At 43.8% G+C, this 22,582-nt stretch overlaps 1 protein-coding gene across 3 annotated transcripts in view; it reads left to right on the top strand.

Moving 5' to 3' along the window:
- Nubpl (nucleotide binding protein like) overlaps window positions 1–22,210 on the top strand; it is a 172,734-nt gene extending 150,524 nt beyond the window's left edge. The window contains exons 9-11 of one of the 3 annotated variants that reach the window (XM_041658428.1): window positions 11,212–11,332; window positions 15,936–16,018; window positions 21,843–22,210. In XM_041658428.1, the coding sequence (XP_041514362.1) occupies window positions 11,212–11,332; window positions 15,936–16,018; window positions 21,843–21,905 (267 nt within the window). In that variant the 3' untranslated portion in view covers window positions 21,906–22,210. The remainder of the gene's footprint in view (window positions 1–11,211; window positions 11,333–15,935; window positions 16,019–21,842) is intronic. The other 2 variants (XM_041658429.1, XM_041658427.1) reach the window with 2 other exon arrangements.
- Window positions 22,211–22,582: the final 372 nt, after the last annotated feature.

Here is a 22,582-nt window from a genome sequence, read left to right as displayed (position 1 = left end):
GATAAAGATGTACTTAAAGAAGTATTGCCTCAAAGTGGCTGTGCAAATTTGCACTCCCATCAGCAATGGAGGAATGTTCCCCTTGCTCCACAACCTCTCCAGCATGCGCTGTTGTTTGTGGTTTTGATCTTAGGCACTCTGACAGGTGTAAGATGAAATCTCAGACTCATTTTGATTTGCATTTCCCTGACGGCTAAGGGTGTTGAGCAGTTCCTTGGCCATTGAGATTCTTCTGTTGAGAATTCTCTGTTTAGTTCTGTGCCCAGTTTTTAAGTGGATTATTTGTCTTGTTGATATCTAGTTTCTTGAGTTCTTTATATATTTTGGAAATCAGGCCTCTGTTGGATACGGAGTTGGTGAGAAAAAAATCTTTTCCCATTTTGTACGCTGATTGGCAGTTTCTCAGAAATATGGGCATTGATCCACTACAAGACCCAGCTGTACCACTCTTGGGCAAATACACAAATACACAAAGGATGCTTAATCATACCACAAGGACACTTGCTCAGCTATGTTCAGAGAGTGGATGCAGGCTCCTCTGTCCTTCCATGGGCTCTCTTAAAAGTTTTCGTGTGCTCTAAACTAGAATCCTTTTCTAAGTTACTGAATGAGTCTCAGCTTACCCTCGCAGCACCCTGAGAGTTTACAGGGAAACCTGCATCGATTTATCCACACTTTGGTGAGGTGCTGAGCTCCACTAGGCACCCTCAGGCAGTCTGTTCTTTCCAGGGCTCACATTCTCACCTGTGAGTTGTGCAGCCCATCCAGAATTGAGGCTGGTACTGTGGGCACCCCGGATTATCAGAGACAGTCTAGGAGTCCAGTGTTCGCCTCTCATTGAGCTCTGCTTGCTCAAGTGGGGAAGTGAAAGCAGAGGATGGGAGCCCTGAAGAATGAGCTGCAGCCATGGGTCCAAGGGTTCTGACGACAGCCCAGACGCAGACGGAGACCCTGAGGGACGCTGCCATGACCATGATCTGTGAGAAGTCCTTAGTGCAGAGGAGGATGGCAGTCGGCCATCTGTAACAATGCCTTTAATTATTATGTTAAATTGCTCTACTAGACTGTATTGACTTGTCATTATGAAGGCCACTTCTTCCTGAGTAAAGTCCCTCAGTCCATTTACTCGTCACCCTGTTTCCACACACACATCAGTGACCTAGACCGAACTGTAGCTGTGTAATTTACGATGTGACCTCGAGCAGATAAGTCAGCATCAGGGTTCTCATCCATGAAACAGGGGCCGTAATCCCCACTCTGCTGGTCATAATGGCAATTGAATAAGATTGTGTATCCAGCACTTACATTACTTAGCGTATAGTACTATGATTGGTGGCTCTGACTGTTACTGTTTCTGTAGCAGACGTCAGAAGCCAGTGTAAACCCTCCTTTTAGAGACTTAAGAATGCAAGGTCCCAAAAAGTTGTACCTCGTGGACCATGGCTGCTTCTCTGGTCTCTGGGAGGTGTGTAGACACAGGCTTCCCTGTTCGTTCTTTCTGTATCCTGTAAAGGAAAAAAAAAAGAGCACCCATCTCACTTTTAAAATCCTAAATGGCATATGTGTGCATGCTTCATTCAGGTGCATACCCCATTCAGGTGCAGGGCCAATACAAATCTAATTTATTTCCATGTCACTATCCATCTCTCTACGTAGCAGTGTGCCATGCCCTGCCCACCCACCACACTGTACTTCTTAAAACGTAGCTTTTAATGTCGTGGCCTGACAGTCTTACTTGTTGCTTTCCCGAGTCAGGGTTTAAAATAGAAAGAAGATATTAAAATTTTGAGCCTACTTAATTCAGTACATTTAGACACAAAAATCCAATATTCAGAGCAATGTTGGTATTTCAAGAGAATCCATTTTAAAACGTTAATAAAAGAAGTGGCGTTCTGAGCTCGTGATGGCTGGGAATGATGCTGGAATAACATGTGAGATGGGGGACGTGGCTGGCGGTAGTCAGGCATGTAATATTTGCTTTCTTCCCGTAAAACTAGCCGAGGTAAAAGGGAAGAAAGGAGCTCATACTTTGGTGAGGCATTAAACATGATTGAGCGTGCTTACAGCTGCAGCTCCGTGGCATTATGTAAATGAAGGCAGCAGAAAGCTGCTGTTTTAATGTGTCTGCTATCAGAGGACACACACAGCAGCCCTTCAATAAACATAAACAGCTTAGCGGTGTCTAAAGCACTCACAAGGTGGGAAGCTGTTTTGTTTTAGCGTGGCTCATATAGACATCGCTTCTTTCCTATTTAGGAGAAGAATCTCTCGGAACAGAACTGGAATGTGGACGTTCTAGATGTTTCCTAGTTACTGCTGGCTGCCCTATCCAGGCCCCAGTGGCTGGAGGATGCTCTCTTGTCAGGAGCACAGTGGCTTCTAAGCTCCTTGCTCATACTTTGCCTGCAGACTTTCCCATAGCTAGCCCTGTCCTAAATAGTCATTTGTCATGCAGTCTGCGTTTATTAATTATGGATTTCTCCTTTTTAATTATTTAGAGAGAAAATATATATATATATGACAAACTATACATATATACTCACATAAATAACATATGTATGCATATATATACACATAAATGACTGCAGAGAATTGATATCATAGAGTTGCCCTATGATCTCCATGTGTGACCTTAGCACACATGAACACACAGTGATAACAATATTAACAGTAAATCTAATCAATTAATTAAAATACTTATAATAAATCTCAGACCCTGGTTAAATGTTTTCTTACAGCTTTGTACATTTGACACTAGATAGGGTGACTTCCAAAGTACACTCATGGTCAGACTTTGTCTAGGGTAGCACTATCCAATGGAAATACAAAGAAAGCTGTAAGTGTTACTTTAAATTTTGGGGTAGCTGTATTTTTTAATGTAAAAATAAAACAGGTCAAGTTAAGTTTAACCATGCATTAAAAATATAAATTTGAGATGAAAGCTATTTAAAAATTATAAAAAGACATATAAAAGATTTTTGTGTGTGCACACACACGTGCATAATGTGGACAGGAAATTCCTATTCCATGATGCCTGTGTGAGCATCTGAGAACCACTTTGTAGAGTTGGTCCTCTTCTTCCTACTTTATATGGGTTCTGAGGATCGAACTTAGGCCTTTACCCACTGAGCCACCTTGCCACCCTCCCCTGGGAATTGTTACTGTTCAGTAAGAAAAGAATAATAGTTTGCAAAAGCAGGCAGAATGCCTGAATAGGCACATTGTGAAAGCTGACATACAAATGACCAAAAACCATGTAAAATGTGCTCAACTTTGTTCACAATTATGGCAATGCAAATTCAAGCCACTGTAGGAATGATATCTGGGTATAATCTGCTACTCAGACTTTAAAAAGAAAATGTAAAAGCATTCATAGAAGCAAATTTACAACATCCAAAGCTTAGAAATAGCCCATATGTGCAGTAATAGAAGAGGAGATTGTAGAATGCTGGGGCTCTCTAAAAATGCATTGCAAATAAATGGCTTAACTAGATGAATCACATGGAGAGAAAAGGGCTTCGTTGTATAATTCATTCCTATAAAATTCAAGATCAGATAAAATTATTGTATTAAAAAGCAGGTTTGTATGCTTTTTGGAGAAGTTTTCTTAACAGAACCTTGGTAACATGAGTGTGCTCACTTCACAAGCATACACAACTTTTGATTGTGTTCCTACGTGTGTGAGCATGTACGTGTTCATGGCTACCTTGTGGATGGACTGCACGATCCTGTCATTTTGGAACTTTTCTGGGGGTAGATGTCTCAGGTGTGCACTGCAGTGTTAGGTAAGAGCAGGAGGCTGTCTCTTCCGGGAGCACATCGTAATCTTACCCTACTTTCTTTGCTTCTATGGAAAGCTTCCATTTGGAGCACAAGGTTCTGGGTCCTGGTTCACAGACGCCCAATATCACATCATCTCCATTATTTGTTCTTAACGCCTTATTAAACCATTCTTCTTATGATCACTTCTTTGGAGAATTTTTAAGAGTTGTAATTATTGGCTGTCAGAGACAAGTGTGGATTACGTGCACCTGAGCATAGGTGCCCACAGAGGCCATAGAAAGACACCCAGTCCCCAGGAGCTGGAATTATAGGTGGTTGAGAGCCACCTGGTGTGGGTGCCGGGCGCCAAACTCAAGTCCTGTGCAAGAGTAGTGTCCACTCTTAACCACTGAGCATCTCTTCAGTCCTGTGAGCACCGCCTGTCTGAAAACAACTGTTGAGCTAAATGTGCGTACAGAAAAGACACTGTTGTGAGTGAGTAGCTCAAGGAATCTTTAGTATTGTTTGTAGTTAAGAAACAGAGCAACTAATTGCTCTGAAATAAATACATGCATTTGTTCTCTGGTTTTAAACCAAACTGTCAAGAATGCAATGGAGAAAGAACAGTCTCATTGATAGATGGTGCGGGGACAACTGGGTATCACCTGAAAAGAATTAATTTAGATCCTGTCTCACTCTTGTACAGAAGCCAACTTCAGATGGTCTATAGGCATAAGTATAAGGGGTGAGACTATAGCCCTATTAGAAGAAGACCTGAGAAAAGCTACCCTGTGACCTTCCTCTGGGCAGGGACCTTCTGGAGGTAACAGATATAGAAATGGGAAAACGGTGTTGCATCACCATAAGTAAGAAAGCAATTGACAGGAAGAGAGACAAACTGTGAAATGGGTAAAGTGTTTTCAAACTATGTGTGTGGTAAGGGGTGTCTTAGTGAGGGTTTCTAATGCTGTGGTAAAACATGACCAGAAACAATTTGGGAAGCAGAGTATTTATTTCTTCTTACACTCCAACATCACAGTTCATCATTGAAAGAGTTCAGGGAAGGAACTCAAAGCAGGAACCTAGAGGCAGTAACAGAAGCAGAAAGCATGCAGGGATGCTGCTCACTGGCTTTCTCAGTCTGCTTTTTTATACAGCCCAGGACCTGCCCCGGGTTAGCACCACTCTTGGTGAGAAAGGCCCTCCCACGTCAATCGTTAGTCAAAAAAATGCCTCCCAGACTTGCCTGCAGGCTGATCTTATGTAGACATAATCTCTATTAAAATCCCCTCTTCCCAGATATCTAGTTTGTGTCAAGTTGATTAAAAACCAACCAGCATAAGGGGCTACTATCAAAATATGCAAAGAACTCAAAATCCAGCTGCAAGGGAAAGAGTGCAAAAAAGACTTCGAAATGATCATTGGGTTTGTGAAAAGTTCTGGACATCACTAATTGTCAGAAATGCAAAGGAAAACCTCTGAGCGGGGTTGTTGGAGGATGCTCTACAAGAGAATGGACAGGCCTAGGAGAAGTAGAGGAAGAGTCCTGCACATGGCTCGAGGAAATGTAAATTACTACAGCATCATGAGAGTATATAGAGCTGTGTAAACCTTCAAAGACTTTGTTTTTAATTGTGTGTCTCTTGGTATGAACATATAAGAGTTCAGATGTCCATGGAGGCCAGAAGAGGGCATAGGGTCCCCTGGAGCTAGAGTTACAGGTAGCTGTCAGCTGTAAGTTACGGACAATTGACCAGGGTGTTGGAAACCAAACACTAGTCCTCTGCAGGAACAGTACTTGATCGTAACTGTTGAACCATCTCTCCAGCCCTTTCAAATTGTCTTTTCTGTTAAGAGGAAAGCCACAAGATCCTATGGAACTAATGTCAGCATACCAAAGACATGCCTGCACTCTTAAGTTCTTTTTAGTGTTATTCACAGACACCATTATGTGGGACCAGTGTAAATGACCACCAACAAATGAGCAACTAAAGATCATTATTTATATTCACAGTGGAACGCTGTTCAGCCTGAAAAGTCTTGTTGTTGCAACAATATAGATAAATCTGGAGGGCATCATTTGAAGTAAAATTAGCCAGGCACAGAAAGACAAATGCTTCATGATTTCAGCTATATATAAGATCTAAAGTGCTTAACTCACAGGGGAAGAGAATAAAATGGTGGTTTTTAAGGTTGGGAGTTGGTCAAGGGAAGTAACACTTCAAAGTAAATGGAACCCAGGGCCTACTGCCTTCCACTCTCCTCACATGGAACACAGCTCATGAAGCTGGAGTCTGGCCTGTCCGTGAGCTTCCTGTGACTGGGGTGGCACAGTGCTTGTCATCATGAACCTGATGCAGTTTGCCTGGTCATGACCACAAATGTCGCATTGATGGTGGACAGTGGCTGTGCCTCCTGATTTGCTGCACTGTGGGGACATGCAGGAATGTGCCCGCTTGACCCTTAATGAACATCTGGGCACTTTCCCAACTGTCCCACTGTGATGTGCTCGCATCTGGGTTGGTTTGCTACCTGGAGTGGGCCTAGTCTAAGTCAGTGGGTAGATATGGCCCGACGGCTTTGCAGCTTTACAGAAGGCCAGCAGCCAAAGCCTGAGCTGTTCCTCCTCACGGCCGTGGGTGTTTTCTCTTGGGTTTGGTTTTGATCGTACTGGTGCTCATTTTTTTCTAACTCAGATTGCTTTGGATGTCTTCTTTGATGAGATACTTGAAAAGCTTTTACCTGTCTCTCATTGTGTTGTCTGGCTTTATTGATTGTTTCCAATAGAAAGTCTAATGCGAAGCTTGTGTTGTAGAAGGCATGCCCTGCTCTCTAGTCTCCCCTTCCTTTCAATGGCACCTGCTTGTTCTTCATATTGTTAGAGTCCTGTTTAACTGTAGGTGCTTCGGCTTATCTCTAGTGTTTCTCTGTCTGCCCCTGTGGTTGTGAGTGTCCCCGGTTGGGTTCTCCTGAGAGCTTCTGGTTTACATAAAGTTAGTGTCTGTGTGGTGTAAATGGTGGGCCACGGTATGCCAGCTTCCTGTGGCACCCAGCTAATGTGCAAGCGCTGTGTCCTTCCCATTATACAGCTGTGACGTTCACACAGAGGTCACTTCTGGACTCCATGCTGTTCCCTTACAGCCACCTTTGCTGCTGCTGTTAATAATGAAGCCAAGTGGCATATGGGTGAAGGTCTTGAGACAGAAATTCTAGTCAAGTGCAGTTAGTTTATTCAGGCAGATGAGGAAGCAGTATCGGGGTGTTTACCCTCAGTACCACTATCCATGAGAGCTCAGTGTTCCAACCCTCACGAGAGGGTTTGGTTTTCATTTCTTTTAATTTCACCTTTGTCAGATGGTGTTTTGTTGTAATAAGGAGCGGCAGGCTACGTTCCTAGCACCCGGCCGCCCGCACGGCTAGCTTTATACCTGAAATAATTACATGGAAACTGTATTCTTTTAATCACTGCCTGGCCTATTAGTTCTAGCCTCTTATTGGCTAATTCTAACAGCTTGCTTTAACCCATTTCTAATATTCTCTGTAGCACCACGAGCTGGCTTACCAGGAAAGATCTTAACCTGCATCTGTGTCAGGTGGTGATGTGGGAGTGATTTTTTTCTAATCTGTTGCTTTCATTGGTTAATTAATAAAGAAACTGCCTAGGCCCATTTGATAGGCCAACCCTTAGGTGGGTGGAGTAAACAGAACAGAATGCTGGGAGAAAGAAGCTGAGTCAGGGAGTCGCCATGATTCTCCCACTCCAGACAGACACAGGTTAAGATCTTTCCTGGTAAGCCACCTCGTGGGCTACACAGATTATTAGAAATGGGTTAGATCAATATGTAAGAGCTAGCCAATAAGAGGCTGGAACTAATGGGCCAGGCAGTGTTTAAAAGAATACAGTTTCCGTGTAATTATTTCGGGTAAAGCTAGCCGTGCGGGCAGCTGGGTGCCAGGAATGCAGCCCCGCCACTCCTATTACAAGAGGGTGGGAGAATCATGGCGACTGCCTGACTTTGCTTTCTTTCTCCCAGCATTCTGTTCTGTTTACTCCGCCTACCTAATTTTCTGTCCTATCAAAGGGCCAAGGCAGTTTCTTTATTTAACCAACGAAAACAACTCAAAACAGAAGACTCTCCCCCATCAGTGTTTCATATATCCCAAAACATATTTATGCTTTATATATATGTTTATGTGTTATAGCACATGTATTTTGTAGTATTATTATGTTATTTTCATAATAAATTACAAAAATGACATTACACGGAAATCATAAAAAAAAAAAGAAAATTCTTTTTTTCCCTCCCTTTATATGAGCTAAGGCAAGGTGGGGTTCTGAGTATCAGTAACTATCTGGTGGCTTTAGTCAACGGTAGCTGGATTCTCTTTTCCCGTGTGTCTATTTTCTCTGTGTGGTACTCAACTATGGCATCGGTACTGACAAAGCAGCCACTGTTGGGGCGCCAGGACAAAGAGGACAGAAGAGGGAGTTATCCCCGAGATCTTCACTATAAGTGATGCAGGTATTTCTGCCCACATTACTTTGGCCTAGACATGCTGTGTGTCCTCACCTAACTGGAAAGCAGAAAAATCCCTACTTTGTGCCCAGGAGGAGAACTGGCTGTATTTCAGACAGGTGATCACCTCCCACACGATTGATTTTTGAGCACGTGGTCCTGACTTTGTGTTTGTTTAAGAAAAATAAACAAAGACAAACTCATTTTCATTTCTCATCATAGCATGTTGTTTTTAAACCTCTGAATAAAATTACTGTGGGTATAGGCATGGGGGCCTTTGCCACCCAAACCCTTTCATGGCTGCTCTTCGCACTTGCAGAGCGCAGACATCTGAATACTCACGCATGTCCTACCCTTCAGCTGCAGGTCATACCCCAACCCACCTTGCAGTTTCCAACGGGAGACGTGTACTTCCTACTCACGAATAAATGTTTTTCTTTCCTTGTTTTTGCCTGGCTTTTCTGTAACTTTTAGGTCAGATCTTTCCTCAACGAAACTGTCTCAGATGCTGGAGTCAATAAATCCTCTCCACTCTGTTCTTATAACACTCTGTACTTTACTTCCAGGACAAATCTTTTTTGTTCAATCCATTTCTCCAATTACAGTTCGAGCTTTAATGCTCTGCTCGCTCCACTGTAGGCTCTCCCTTGGGGCTGGCCCAGTTACTGGCATGTAAGTGCACATTAAATGCTATTTGGTTATATCTGTATATTTTATGTCTGTGACATTTGAGCGGTCTGCAGAGAATGCATCTGGGTGTTTCTGTAGTCCACGGAGGATAGTGTGATCATGAGAGGTGAACCGCAGAAACTGCAGGTACATTCATGCTACGCCTCTATGCCGTGGGGCTAAGAGCTTCCAGATTAAGAGTGCTCCTCCTGTTCTCTATATTAAAATGCAGCAACCTAGATTTTCACTGTATTTGTGTTTTTCGTGTTCTCTCTTATTGAGTAGTGTTTTTTATGTTTATGTTGAAAGCCCTAAAGTCAGGGTATATATAACATTCAACTAAATGGCAGTTAAACTGCCCAAGCAATGGGGACATTATGTAGTCACAGTCGATAAACAAACAAACCTATGACATTGAGCTGTGTTTTCTCCTAGCCTTCTGGAGGTAGTGTTGAATTCCCAAAACATGGTGTGCTTTATTTTTCGTATTACTTTGCATCAGCCAAAGACTGTGTATGAACTGCTTTGAAAAGCTGTGCTGCACAGACTCCTCCACTGTTTCTGCGTTGCACAGACTCCTCCACTGTTTCTGTGCTGCACAGACTCCTCCACTGCTTCTGCGCTGCACAGACTCCTCCACTGTTTCTGCGCTGCACAGACTCCTCCACTGCTTCTGCGCTGCACAGACTCCTCCACTGTTTCTGCGCTGCACAGACTCCTCCACTGCTTCTGCGCTGCACAGATTCCTCCACTGCTTCTGCGCTGCACAGATTCCTCCACTGCTTCTGCGCTGCACAGATTCCTCCACTGTGTGTAGACAGCCTTTATCTTCTCTGTTCCTCCTTTCAGAAGCAATAATCAATCTTATCACTGTTGTCTATCAGTGCCATCATGGGCTGTCAATGCTAGTCTTCATTTAAAATGCAAAAGATCTAATACTCTCCTGCAGCGAGGGTCTATGGTGGAGCAGATAGGACGGCACAGATACAATTATCCCTATCTACACTCTCGCCCGTGAAGCTCTGCGTTCTTAGTCCAGAAGAGAGCCACTGTTTAAATTCCTATGAGTGAGACTGCAAGGTGCATGGATGCAGATGACATTTGCAAGACCTGTTTGCTTATTCAGTGGTACTGTTGGGTAATAAAGTTTCTTAAAGGTCTATTTTATGCCTAAAGCCTGGGAAAAAGAAGGAGATGGGAACTGTTGGTGAAATTTTAAAGTTTTATTCAAATAGCAGCAGTAAGAGCTAAAGTGTCTTCTGCTAGCTTCAGTTTCCTCAGCTGAAGAGTGGGGATGATAAAAACCGTCACTAATCAGGGTTTGTGTGTGGAGAAAGGAACACTGTCCTTGCACTTACTCCAGAACGTGACTTAAAAGAGCCCGGAATGTGTTAGCTGCCGACTGTGGACTGTTGTCCTCCGTCACCTGTTCCTGTTTCTCCCCTCTTGTTCTTCAGCACATTGTCATCACAGCTGCATTTTCCCCACGTGCCTTCGCTTACCACTTCAGAAATCTTTGTTGTTTCTGTGTCTCATGAGCATTAATGTCCTATCTTCTGATTTGTCGCTGTTCTCGTTGCTATGACTAAAATACCTGAAGGAACGGAGAGGCTTAACTTGGTTCACAGACTCAGAGGGGTCAGTCCACAGTTGCTTGGCTCCATGTGCTTGGGGAGCATGCAGAGGAGGAAGTTGGTCACTTTGTGTTGGTCAAGAAGAATAGAAAGAGGGGGAGAGGAGACACAGACAGACAGACAGAGACAGTGACAGAAATTGAAGAGGCTAGAGCAGACAGCAAGTTACTCCAGTGATTTAACTCTGACCCTGACCCTCCTCACCTCCCTGTGACCCTGGCCCTCCTCACCTCCCTGTGACCCCACCACCCACTTCATGACCAGCTATGTACGACTGTTGCATTTGCAGCCATGGCTGTGCTCCTGCTCCTGACTGTGTCTTGGCTGCAGACACCACTGCCTCTCAGGTTGCCTACCTACTGTCCCTGAAGCAACAATGGTCTCTGAGAATTCTGCCCTGGCCAAGCATTTTAGCTTCTGTTATCCCCTTTTAGCATTTATGGCTATGTTAGTGACCTGTCCTCATCTCTCACTTGCTTGTGAGCTCCACAAGAGCAGAGAGCCCTGCCATGCTCACAATATACCACTACTAGGTGCCCAGTAAATTAATTACATGCTATAATTAATATATAAAATTGTAAACTATGATGTGCTGTATTTTCAATTTTAATGTGTTTTTATTATTCTAGGTTCTTGGCCTTGTCCAAAACATGAGTGTCTTCCAGTGTCCAAAATGTAAACACAAAACCCATATTTTTGGTGCTGATGGAGCAAGAAAACTAGCACAGACCCTTGACCTTGATGTTCTAGGTAAGACCTTAGCATGCTCTTGACCTTGATGTTCTAGGTAAGACCTTAGCATGCTCTTGATCTTGACATTGTAGGTAAGACCTTAGCATGCTCTTGACCTTGATGTTCTAGGTAAGACCTTAGCATGCTCTTGACCTTGATGTTCTAGGTAAGACCTTAGCATGCTCTTGATCTTGACATTGTAGGTAAGACCTTAGCATGCTCTTGATCTTGACATTGTAGGTAAGACCTTAGCATGCTCTTGATCTTGATGTTCTAGGTAAGACCTTAGCATGCTCTTGATCTTGACATTGTAGGTAAGACCTTAGCATGCTCTTGATCTTGACATTGTAGGTAAGACCTTAGCATGCTCTTGATCTTGACGTTGTAGGTAAGACCTTAGCATGCTCTTGACCTTGACGTTGTAGGTAAGACCTTAGCATGCTCTTGACCTTGACGTTGTAGGTAAGACCTTAGCATGCTCTTGATCTTGACATTGTAGGTAAGACCTTAGCATGCTCTTGATCTTGACATTGTAGGTAAGACCATAGCATGCTCTTGATCTTGACATTGTAGGTAAGACCTTAGCATGCTCTTGATCTTGACGTTGTAGGTAAGACCTTAGCATGCTCTTGACCTTGACGTTGTAGGTAAGACCTTAGCATGCTCTTGACCTTGATGTTCTAGGTAAGACCTTAGCATGCTCTTGATCTTGACATTGTAGGTAAGACCTTAGCATGCTCTTGATCTTGACATTGTAGGTAAGACCTTAGCATGCTCTTGATCTTGACGTTGTAGGTAAGACCTTAGCATGCTCTTGATCTTGACGTTGTAGGTAAGACCTTAGCATGCTCTTGATCTTGACGTTGTAGGTAAGACCTTAGCATGCTCTTGATCTTGATGTTCTAGGCAAGACCTTAGCATGCTCTTGATATTGATGTTCTAGGGAAGATCTTAGAATGCTCTTTCATGGAAGAGATGGCAGTGAAATCTGGCATGGAATGCAACTTAAGCAGCTGTGTGGAGCTTTGTGTTTTGAAGTGCTAGCATAGCGCCACTGTATACATCAAGTTCTCCTTGGCCTCTGTGAATAAATAGGCTTGTTCATGATATGATTTTTATGACAGATTAAAAACTGTGTATATGTTCATTTTGAGGAAAGAGATGTGATCCGAGTACCATGGTCTGAAGTCATCTTTTAAAGGGCTGTAGTTAGCTTGATTGTAGTGTAGGAAGAGAAAAATCATGTGAGGAGTGGGGAAAAAACAGATTTGGGGTAAAACATAATTTTCCAAAAAATCCACAAGCAAGCTATGGATGTTGAAGGCAATGTGCTTCTCTATGGCAGTCATGAATGAGCTTCTGTTCTGAGCAGAGACTAGCTCAGGTACTGGCTTCAGGTAGCTGGAAGTTAAGATCCTTTAGAGATGAAAGGATTTCAGAACATTCTCTATTGTAAGTTTCTGAAAGTTAGTGCTAAACATATTATTGTTATTATTCATTGCTCTGTAGTAGCAACTACAATGCCAGGTGAATGCTAATGATATATTTTGATACATTACTATAATTATAGCCACTAATTATATTCTGAAACTCTTTTTATTTAACCTAGAAAGTTCAGTTTTCCAAATCTGCATAATAATGTAACAGATTGACTTTCACTTATGTAATAAACAAATGTGTAATTATAATGACATTATTGAATTATGCTGGCACTGTAATTCCCTAACTTAGAACGAGCAGGACAGTTTTCTAAGTCATTTATTTGGAGACTGGAAGTTCTCTCTTCAGTAGCTGCTCACAAATGTATGACGACCTAAAAGTGTGTCAGAAGTTGTGACTGCTGGACACTCTATGGAAGAGCCTCGCCACATTGTCACAGGAAAGGAAGTCAGGAGGTCCCACTCACCTACTTAACACAGTCAGGGAACCCCAGCGAGATCTGTGAGCTGCAGCAAGCGTGTGCTTATGAGGAGGTTGGAACTGGGATGAGGAACTGAAACCAACAAGAATTCGCTCAGCCTCACCCCCATTCTTTTCTGGCCTGTCGGTTGATTGTTTCTAAAACAGCTGTTTGAATTTTTAAGTTATGTTTTTAAGTGTATTTATGCTGTGTGTGTTGGGATGAAGGGTGGCTGTACAGACGCCATTGCATTCATGTGGAGGTCAGAGAAGAACTTTCAGGAATCGACTCTCTCCTTCCAGGACGTGAGTCCCTGGAATTGAACTCAAGGCTGGGTGTTCTACGACTGAGCCACCCGTCCAGCCTGAAGTGGCTGTTAGACCTTTATCCACACAAACCGAAAGGGATATTGATACACAGTAGTTAAGTCTCAGAGCATCCCAGAGAAAATCTGCCCAACATCTGGAATGTGCCCTGACTCTTTTTTAAGATGCCCTTTCTGACCAGACTGCTCCCTGGGCTTCCATTTCTCACTGTGGCCTCTCATGGTCCTCCGTGTCTGTGTGTTAGGACTCTCTGGAGGGCAAGTTCAATGTCAGCAGGTAACTGTATGAAATACGGAATTGGCCTTTTTACTCCATTTCTGCAGCAGAAAGAAGCCATTCGGGTTTCCTTGCTATTCATAAATCAAGATAAAAACTTTCTGGGTTTCTAAGTACTTTATTGTAGCATTTACCTGTCTGCTCTGGTGAGAATCTCCTGCAGTCTTGAATTGATCTGTAGAAGGGACGTCAGATTTGCTGAAACACTAAAATTCTTAAATGAAATAATCATGGATGTTGTCATTCAGATGTTGGATGTTTTATTTGTCATGGCTCTCTAAAGGAATAGAACTCTGCATATGAGAGGAGGGGGAGAAGAGAGGAGAGACAGAGAGAGGAGAGAGAGAGAGAGAGAGAGAGAGAGAGAGAGAGAGAGGAAGAGAGAGAGAGGAAGAGAGAGAGAGGAGAGACAGACAGAGGTGAGAGAGAGAGATAGAGAGAGGAGAGACAGACAGAGAGAGAGAGAGAGAGAGAGAGAGAGAGAGAGAGAGGTGAGAGAGAGAGAGAGAGAGAGAGAGAGAGAGAGAGAGAGAGAGAGAGAGAATACTTTATTAGACTGGCTTACAGTCTGTGGTCTGGCTGGTCCAATAATGGTTTTCTCTCAACCTGAACCCAAGAGCTAAAAATCCAGTAATTGTTCAATTCACGAGGCTGGATGTCTCATCTGGTCTTCAGTCCATGTTGGAATCCTAAAGAAGGAGGTCCTAATACCAACAAAGGAATACTTCAGCAACACAATAGGTGAACTTGTCAGCAAGAGTGAAGGGAGGCAGGCAAAAAGCAAAAGCTTTCTCTTCCATGACCTTTAATGTGGGCGCCACCTGAAGGTATGACCAGATTTAGGGTGGGTCTTCCCAACTCGGATCTCTCACAGGTGTGTCCAGCTGCTTGGATTTTAGTTGGTCATAGATGTAGTCAAGTTGACAACCCAGATTAGCACCATGGATATTTAGGGAAGTTTGGAGATTATATGAGCATAGTACAGCAATATTTGTGAAAATATTATAATGAAACCCATTTTATATACTAATTAAAAAACATAAACTATTGGAACCAAAAAGTACAATTGCAAAGCTGGCTGACAACAGCAGCTTGAACTATCTGTCCCTCTGCCATGCCCTGTGTAATAAATTACAATATTTTGTGACATAGACTTTTGCATTGTTTATATTACTTGACAGGGCACTGTGTGCGATACTGACATGAAGCCCACATTTGCCCACATTCAGTAACCTTCGCAGGGTCGGGGCACTTCTGAGACTGCTGAGAGACATGACAAGACAGTTCTGCTCATGACTCATACTGCACGCTGGTCCTCAGCCTTCGGGAGTCTGGGTCCGGCGTGGTCAGGTGTGCACGGCTGCTCCACCTCAGTCTGTGTCCTAGCAATGCTTCCCGAGAGCAGGCCAAGCTCGCGAGTTACATGTCATGCTGCGTGGGTCAGTAGATAGTAAAAAAGAACAGCGTCTCAAAACCAGATTCCTATTGGAATCTATATCTGACCTACTTTTAAAATGCTTTTGTTAGACTTTATGTTTGTACATAGTGTGTGGGTGCAGGTACTTGGATCATATGTGGAGGCCAGATAACGGCTTGATTCTCTGCTTGCACAGTGTAGGCTGTGGGGATCTCCTTGGGTCATCAGCATTGGGAGCTGGGCCCTCTTTATAACCACTGTCTTCACTCATACATCTGGCAACATCACGAAGAATCCTGGTGCCTTTGGGGACTACTTTACATCTGCATCCTTTCCTCATTCGTCTCCTCGTGGCATGCGACACGACGTGTCTGTCAGCCGTTACAGGGGAGTGTCTTCTGAGCTATTCCGTGCCCGGAGATCTTTGGCAAAGAACGAGTCAGATGCTTTATTTCTTGGTTGGTTGCCCCAGAGCTTTACCTATGCGTGCGCAGTCACTGGACTGCCTGAAATGGAAATGTTCGCCCTAATTTGCATCGGAAATTCCTCTTTTAGGCATTTAGCAAATTGAGGGTAGGCATAATTCAACTTAGTCCGAGAGACTTTAGTTCAAATTTTATTTCTTTCTGAAGTTGGAGCAGTGAGATTGTGGGTGCCGTGTCAGCTTCCCTGGCTCTGATGTTTGCCCTTGGGCTTTTGCAGGAGACGTCCCCTTGCACCTCAGTATAAGGGAAGCTTCGGATATGGGTCAGCCAGTTGTGTTTGCACAGCCCGAGAGTGAGGAGGTAAGTTACACTTTTGTCTGTCTGTCTTTTTGTGCGATGTATTCTCTATGATATACAGAAAGCAGAGGCGATCAAATCAAGCATGCTTGTGCACAGGGCTGACATGTAGACAAAGGCCACTTACCTTGACTTTGAGTCACTCATCACATCATGCGCTAGACTGCCAGTGTGGGTACCGGAGTCTCAACTCAAACAGCAGACAGTTGGCCTCCCAGCCATTTTCTTGTGAAGAGCCCATAGTGAGAACTGGCTGGCTGGCAGCTTGTACCCACTCCAGAATGTGACACTTCGGTCTGGCGCCTTGAACTGGTTGTTGAGGGACGGGACCCTGATGTGAGAGAGCAGGTACATGGAGTATCTGATCAGTAGCAATGAGATTTCCATTGTGTTTAAGGACTATGATCAGGACAGAAGCAGACAACCTGGCAGTGTTTTCTTAGCCAGCGTCATAAGGGACAACTGATAGGGTTTCTAAGTAGCCAAAATATGAAAAATTTTAAGGATAATCATTTTGTTATAATATTTTATGAAATCAGTCATGTATATATCTTCTTTCCTGCTTGGTCCTTGCTGTTTAAATTGTAAGCCCAGTTATCATCTCTGTGCCAGTTTGGATGGAGTTTTTGTGTCTCTTCATCAATAGCCCAGTCTTCCAGTACCTTCTGTCCCCTGACTCCAGCCCTGCCTTGGCGGACAGGACTCTTCCTGTCCATTCTGTCCCCTGACTCCAGCCCTGCCTTAGGATGGGACTGTTCCTGTTCTCTCATGACAACTCCCCAGTTCATTCTTGTTCACACCTCTAATCTTCTGTGAACAAGGAAGTGTAAGAACCAAGCCTGGCTAATGCCACGAATGCAGTGAGACTAGATAGAATCGTGAATAAACCGCACAGATTCATTCGGAGCTCCCCTGATGGGCGCAGAGCGCCTTTCCCTGTCTGGAGTGTCAGGGCTGTGGAACAGCTGCTGGAGTGTGACCTTTGAGTAAATACAGTATAGCACTTATCATTATTTTCCTTTCCTCTGCCTTTCAGGTATTAAATTTTCTTTCCACTTCTTTAAGGAACTTTCAGATAAGCAAAACCATAGCTCTTTATTGCTTTCATATTAGAGTATGGTAATCCCAGCTATCAAAAGTGTATTTTGAAGATACAATACATGAAAAGTTTGAAATGAGGATATTTTTAAAATTACACACATTTAAATGACTTCCAGGAGCAGAATATTTAAAGGTATTCTATAGTGACTCCAACAAATCATAGTATTTACTATTAATTTCAATTATGAATTGAAATTTTAAGGTATTTCCTGTTCATTATTGCATATTTCCCTTTAAATTACTCCAAAAATAAGAAGCAATACATTGAATTAGGGGAATGTCATTTAACAGAACACATATAACAAACCATCCAAAGATAATACAATTTCAAATGCTAAGCAGTAGTGTTTATAGTTTGTTTGGAGTTAGTGTTTTTGTGGTGATCTACGTGTGTGGTCACTGGGTCTCACTGTTCCTAGGTGACAGTGCTAAGGTCCTAAAGCAGCCTCAGTCTTTTGGGCTAGGCTAGTTTTGGTGAAGTTTCTTCAAAAATGATACAAGTCTCATGTGCTCATCACCAATATTAAGTATGGAGGTTTCTGGTCAATTTCAAGTAGACATTACCATGAATAAGTGCCTGGTGCTTGCTCTCCGTTCATGGAAACTGCTTCTTCCCATTCCGAGATTACAGACATTGTTGTCATTGGTCATTTTCTAATAATCGTAGTCAGAGGACCGGACCCCAGTTGGGCTTTTGTACGCAGTCTGTCCATCTACAGCTCAGTGCGGTTTGTAGGGAATCCTCCTACTGCAGATAAGGAAACTCAGTGCGGTTTGTAGGGAATCCTCCTACTGCAGATAAGGAAACTCAGTGCGGTTTGTAGGGAATCCTCCTACTGCAGATAAGGAAACTCAGTGCGGTTTGTAGGGAATCCTCCTATTGGAGATGAGCCATTGCCCCAGGACAGTCACTGAGTAGCAAACTGTAAAACAGTAAACGGCTGGTCCGTCCTGACCTGATACAATACATAATCCCCTGGCTCCCATATTATGTCATCTAAGAGACTGATACAATGCTTGGTATGTTTGTACCTTTCTCACATGGTTCCCATAGCATCCTTGTGAAGCAGATCAGTGTCTTTACCCCCCAGGCAGGAGTTCGTTTACACTGAGGAAGTTTGTCCAGCATAGTACTAGAAAGCGCTTGCACGCTCAGCTGATACCCAACCCATGCTTTCTGTTCCCAGTTCAGCTTCCGCTTGGCTTCCTAACTATTGCGGGTCAGTGCGATGTGTCTGGAGGGCCTGAGAGCTGGCTTCCATACAGCAAGAGCTCTGCAGGAGGGGCTGAGGAGAGTCTACCCCTCAGGTTCTGCTGGCAGGGACAGCCATGGGACAGGGCAAGGGGTCCTAGCGTGGTCAGAGAGTCCCGAAATCTTGTCCAAAATGAGTCAAGGTGCATTTTTTTCTGGGAAATTGCCCAAGAGCTGTGTTAAGAGTTACAAAAGGATCTCTGAAGGGATGAGAAAGCCCAGACTGAGTTCTCGTGCATGCCACTTACCACTATCTAAGTGGAACCCAAAAGATTTCCCTACGCTCTTGAACTTTCTCCCCATCTCTATATGGATGCCAGGCAGAGGAGTTAAATAAGATAGATAAAACTGCGCTACAAGATTCTAGTAGATCAGAGGTGCCTTTCCTGCCGTAAGAAACTTGCTTTCTAAGGTGTCCCAGCCACCAGATGCTTTCCTCTCCCCTCATTAAAGGGCTAGGCCCATGTATGCCCTCAATCTTACATAGCTTCAAGAAAACATCACTCTGGTGACCTACAGTTCAGAGTAGCAGGATTTGAATCATGAAAGTCGGCTTCCCAGCTTCAGCATTGATGATAGCATTTCTTGATGTTAAAAGGCTCTGAGTCCTGGAATCTGCCTCGAGCTAAGAGGAATCCTGCCTCCTGAGAGCTCTTTCTTTTCCCTACAACACGCGTAAAGTTTGCTTCTGGAAGTTTAAGTCTCCAGTAAAGTCTTGCTTTCAGGAGAGATGGACACCTCAGTGATGGTGACCCAGTTAGAGGTGGGGGTTCTGGTGAACTTGAGGCATCATGAAAAGCTGGAAGGGCTGTGATGCCAGTCAAGAAATGGTTGCTTCCTTCCCTGGAAAATGGGCCCAAACTTCTGCCATGTGCACCAGTTAGGGAAGAAGAGTCAGTGAAACACAAAATGTGAGCTATGTGCTGGCTGCAGGATGCAGGTGAGGAAGACAGACAGGTGGTGGGTGCTTGGAATTCAAGGCTTCAATGTCATTGCATCGCCTCATGCTGTAGGATTGTAACTGACCTGTGCCGTCGACCAAGACCAGAACACATGGGATGGACCCATGACAGATGATTTTTATGGTTTATAGTTTGTATCAAATAAAAAATTAGCATGCAGAATGATATCCTCTTAGAAGATAATCTTGAAGATTTTCAAATATAAATGGAATATTTATTATCTTGTAATTTCTAGATCATCTCCCTACTGCCTTAATATAAACTAAATATGATAACCAACTGCAAATATTTTAAAACAAAAGTGGAACTCACTTCCATACAATTCCTTCCCGTCTGGTCCCATTTGTACCCTATTGCCTCGTACTGACAGAGCAGACAGGGCCCTTAGGCCTAATAGACAGATCTGCAGTAATAGTAGGGGCTTGGAGGTAATGGACGGGGAGTAGTAGCAGCTTGGGAAATCTCAATTATATCTTTTCCATAGACCTATTAGTGACCTTTATGCTGGGTGACAGAAACAGGGATTTCATTATTCCTCTGGAAGAAACGTTCTCCAACAATGAGACTGCAATTCAGATCTATCTATCTATCTATCATCTATCTATCTATCTATCTATCTATCTATCTATCTACCTCTTCCTCTCTATCCCTTCCTCCCTCCTGTTTTTGGCATTTTGAGACAGAGTCTTATATAGCCCAGTCTGGCTTTGAACTCACTGTAACTGAGGATGACCTTGAACTCCTGATGATTCTCCTGCTTCTGTCTTCCAACCACTGGGATTACAGGTGTGTGCCACCATGCCTAGCCAGGCTGCCCATTTCTGAGGGCATAATAGTAATGGCAGTGGCCACCTAAGCTGTGCACATTCCGTGCCAGAATTGACATGTCTTCTTCAGACCCTGTAGAAACAGCCTGTGTGTGGGGGGGGGGGGGGTGTAACTAGCGCAGGGCCCTTCAGCTAATCAGAATGACCCCGAGTCTCTCAGCCCAGCCTGTGTGACTCCAGGGCCCAGCTCCTCTCCCATGACCTGATCTCTCTTCTTCTGACCGTTACATCCCACAGATTTCCCAGCACAGTGCTTCAAATGCAGTAAGGACCAAAATGGACTTGCCTGAAAAAAATTCAGTCTCAACAATTTTGTAGAGATCAAAACTGTTCAAATCGGTATTTTTAGGATCTCCACACTAAATGCCAATCTAACCTTAAGTGTGAGACCCTGGGGTGGGGGGGTCCTAAGTTCCATCAAAGAGCAAAGACTGAGTGTGGCCAAGTTAATTATTCTGGAGTCTTCCAGAAGTTTTTGTATTATGGTAGGTTTGTGTTTCTAATTTAATATAGGCAAGTGCTCAATGATTATGGAATGAAGTCTCTGACCCCACTGTTAGGACTCAGACATGAATAAAGTCGCGTGAGGTGTGTTTCTCATTCAGTGGATGCCAGGCCCTCTCTTCAGCTGCAGCACTGGGGGCTGGGCCAGGAGGCTGGCCACTTGGACTCAAAGTCCAGCTTGTTACCAAGAGGTTGTAATGTTTTAGACAGTCTTCTCTTTTCTAGGCCACTATTTCCTCATCTGTAAAGTGAAGACGACTTTAGAATTTATCCCCAAAATAACCGTGAGGCTATGAAATAGCCCATGAGTAGGAAGTTAGGTAGTTTTTAACAATAGTGCTAGGATGGTTATAACTCTTTCAGAGCAAAAGTCTGCACTTTTACAAACTTTTAATGTGGGTATGGTGGCCCACACTTGGGAGGCTGAGGCAGGAGGATTCTAAATTGAAGGCTAGTCTAGATTACATGGTAAAACCATGTCTCAGAAGAAAAACTCTCAGTGTTTCTGGATGAGATCGGAGTTACTTTTTCTAAATATCTCTGTTGCACTTGTTTAAGGGACTCTTTAAATCCAGATCTCACGGTCACTGTTGTCATCAGACAACGGTGCTGTGTTAGCCTGTGTCTTTGGATCCACTCTTACTACTACATTGTGCTGGGGATCCCAAAGAAGAGGAATGTGGCACTGGAATCCCCAAATTCCCCTGGAAGGGAGCTTTGTGCAGTTCTGGTGCTGTGGTGGGTCAGGGAGGGAAGAGAATGCTTCCTAAAGAGAAAACACAGGTGGGAAGAAGCTCCCCTCCTTCAGTCGGCTAATTCCTTCTATGCCAAACCAGAGTTGGCAGTGCCTAACTCAGGATTTCTCTGAGGAGGAAGGTTTACTTCTTCTGCAGCTCAATTAGGTTCTTAATTTGCTGATGTTGGAAGTAGAATTTGAACCACAGCAATTGCTGGTATTGAATTATTTTTTTTCTCAGAAAGTCACCTTCTGAATATTTACCCTCAAATAGTGTGAGCCCCTCTCCCCTCTGGCCCACCTGCACTGTGCCCTCACTGTTAGACCCTGCAGCCCAGCCTGCTGCTTTTCGATCAGCTACAACAGCGGCCGTCTGTGACACACAGGTCGGGAGATGTTCAGTGTCTGCTGGGAAACATAGAACAACGAGTCTGTTCTTTTCCAGGCCAAAGCTTACCTGCACATTGCTTCAGAAGTGGTAAGAAGATTGCGGCCACCTCCGGAATGATTCCCAAGTGCCCTGGAAATTGTCCTGGTGTTCGATAATCACAAACTGTCAAAAATGAACATTGAGGTAGTGTGGAACCCACAAAAATAATGACAGTTACTATTGTTTTCCTTCATCGCTAAAGAAATTATGTCTCATTTTCAGATTTGATTTGCTAGCCCATGGCTCACAAATAAAGTTTGTGTGTATCTGTGCTGGCTGCTGTGTTTGAGGTTTAGAGCTGCACTGCAGCACTTTCATTTGGCCGCCTCTCGAGGAACTGTGACTCATGATGCTACAGTCCCAGGTCTGGAGAGCACTGCACTCTCTGGCTGCATCCCGGCGAGTCACTCCCAGTGTCCACCAAGTGTGTATATGCTGTAAATGTAATAAGCACCTTGCTGCCTGGCGGTTTGGGTCAGGTTTGGATCTTGCCTTTAGTTCTGTCTTAAAACATGTTCTTGATGGAACGGATTTCTACCTCATGTGGCACAGACTTGCCTCAACTCGATGAATCTAAATGTTCAGGATGGGGCCAGGACATTGAGAATGATTTTGATTATGATACTGTCTTAGTCAGTGGTCTGTTGCTGGGAAGAGACACCATGACCATGGCAGCTCTTAGAAGAGCAAGCATTTAATTGAGACTTGCTAACATTTCAGAGGTGTGGTCTGTTATCGGGCTGGTGGGAAGCACG

Source organism: Microtus oregoni, unplaced genomic scaffold, assembly GCF_018167655.1.
Source record: "Microtus oregoni isolate MIOR12 unplaced genomic scaffold, Mior012 000009F_ref0000495, whole genome shotgun sequence".
NCBI classification, from domain to species: Eukaryota; Metazoa; Chordata; class Mammalia; order Rodentia; family Cricetidae; genus Microtus; species Microtus oregoni.
This window is presented reverse-complemented; position numbering and strand designations above follow the sequence as displayed.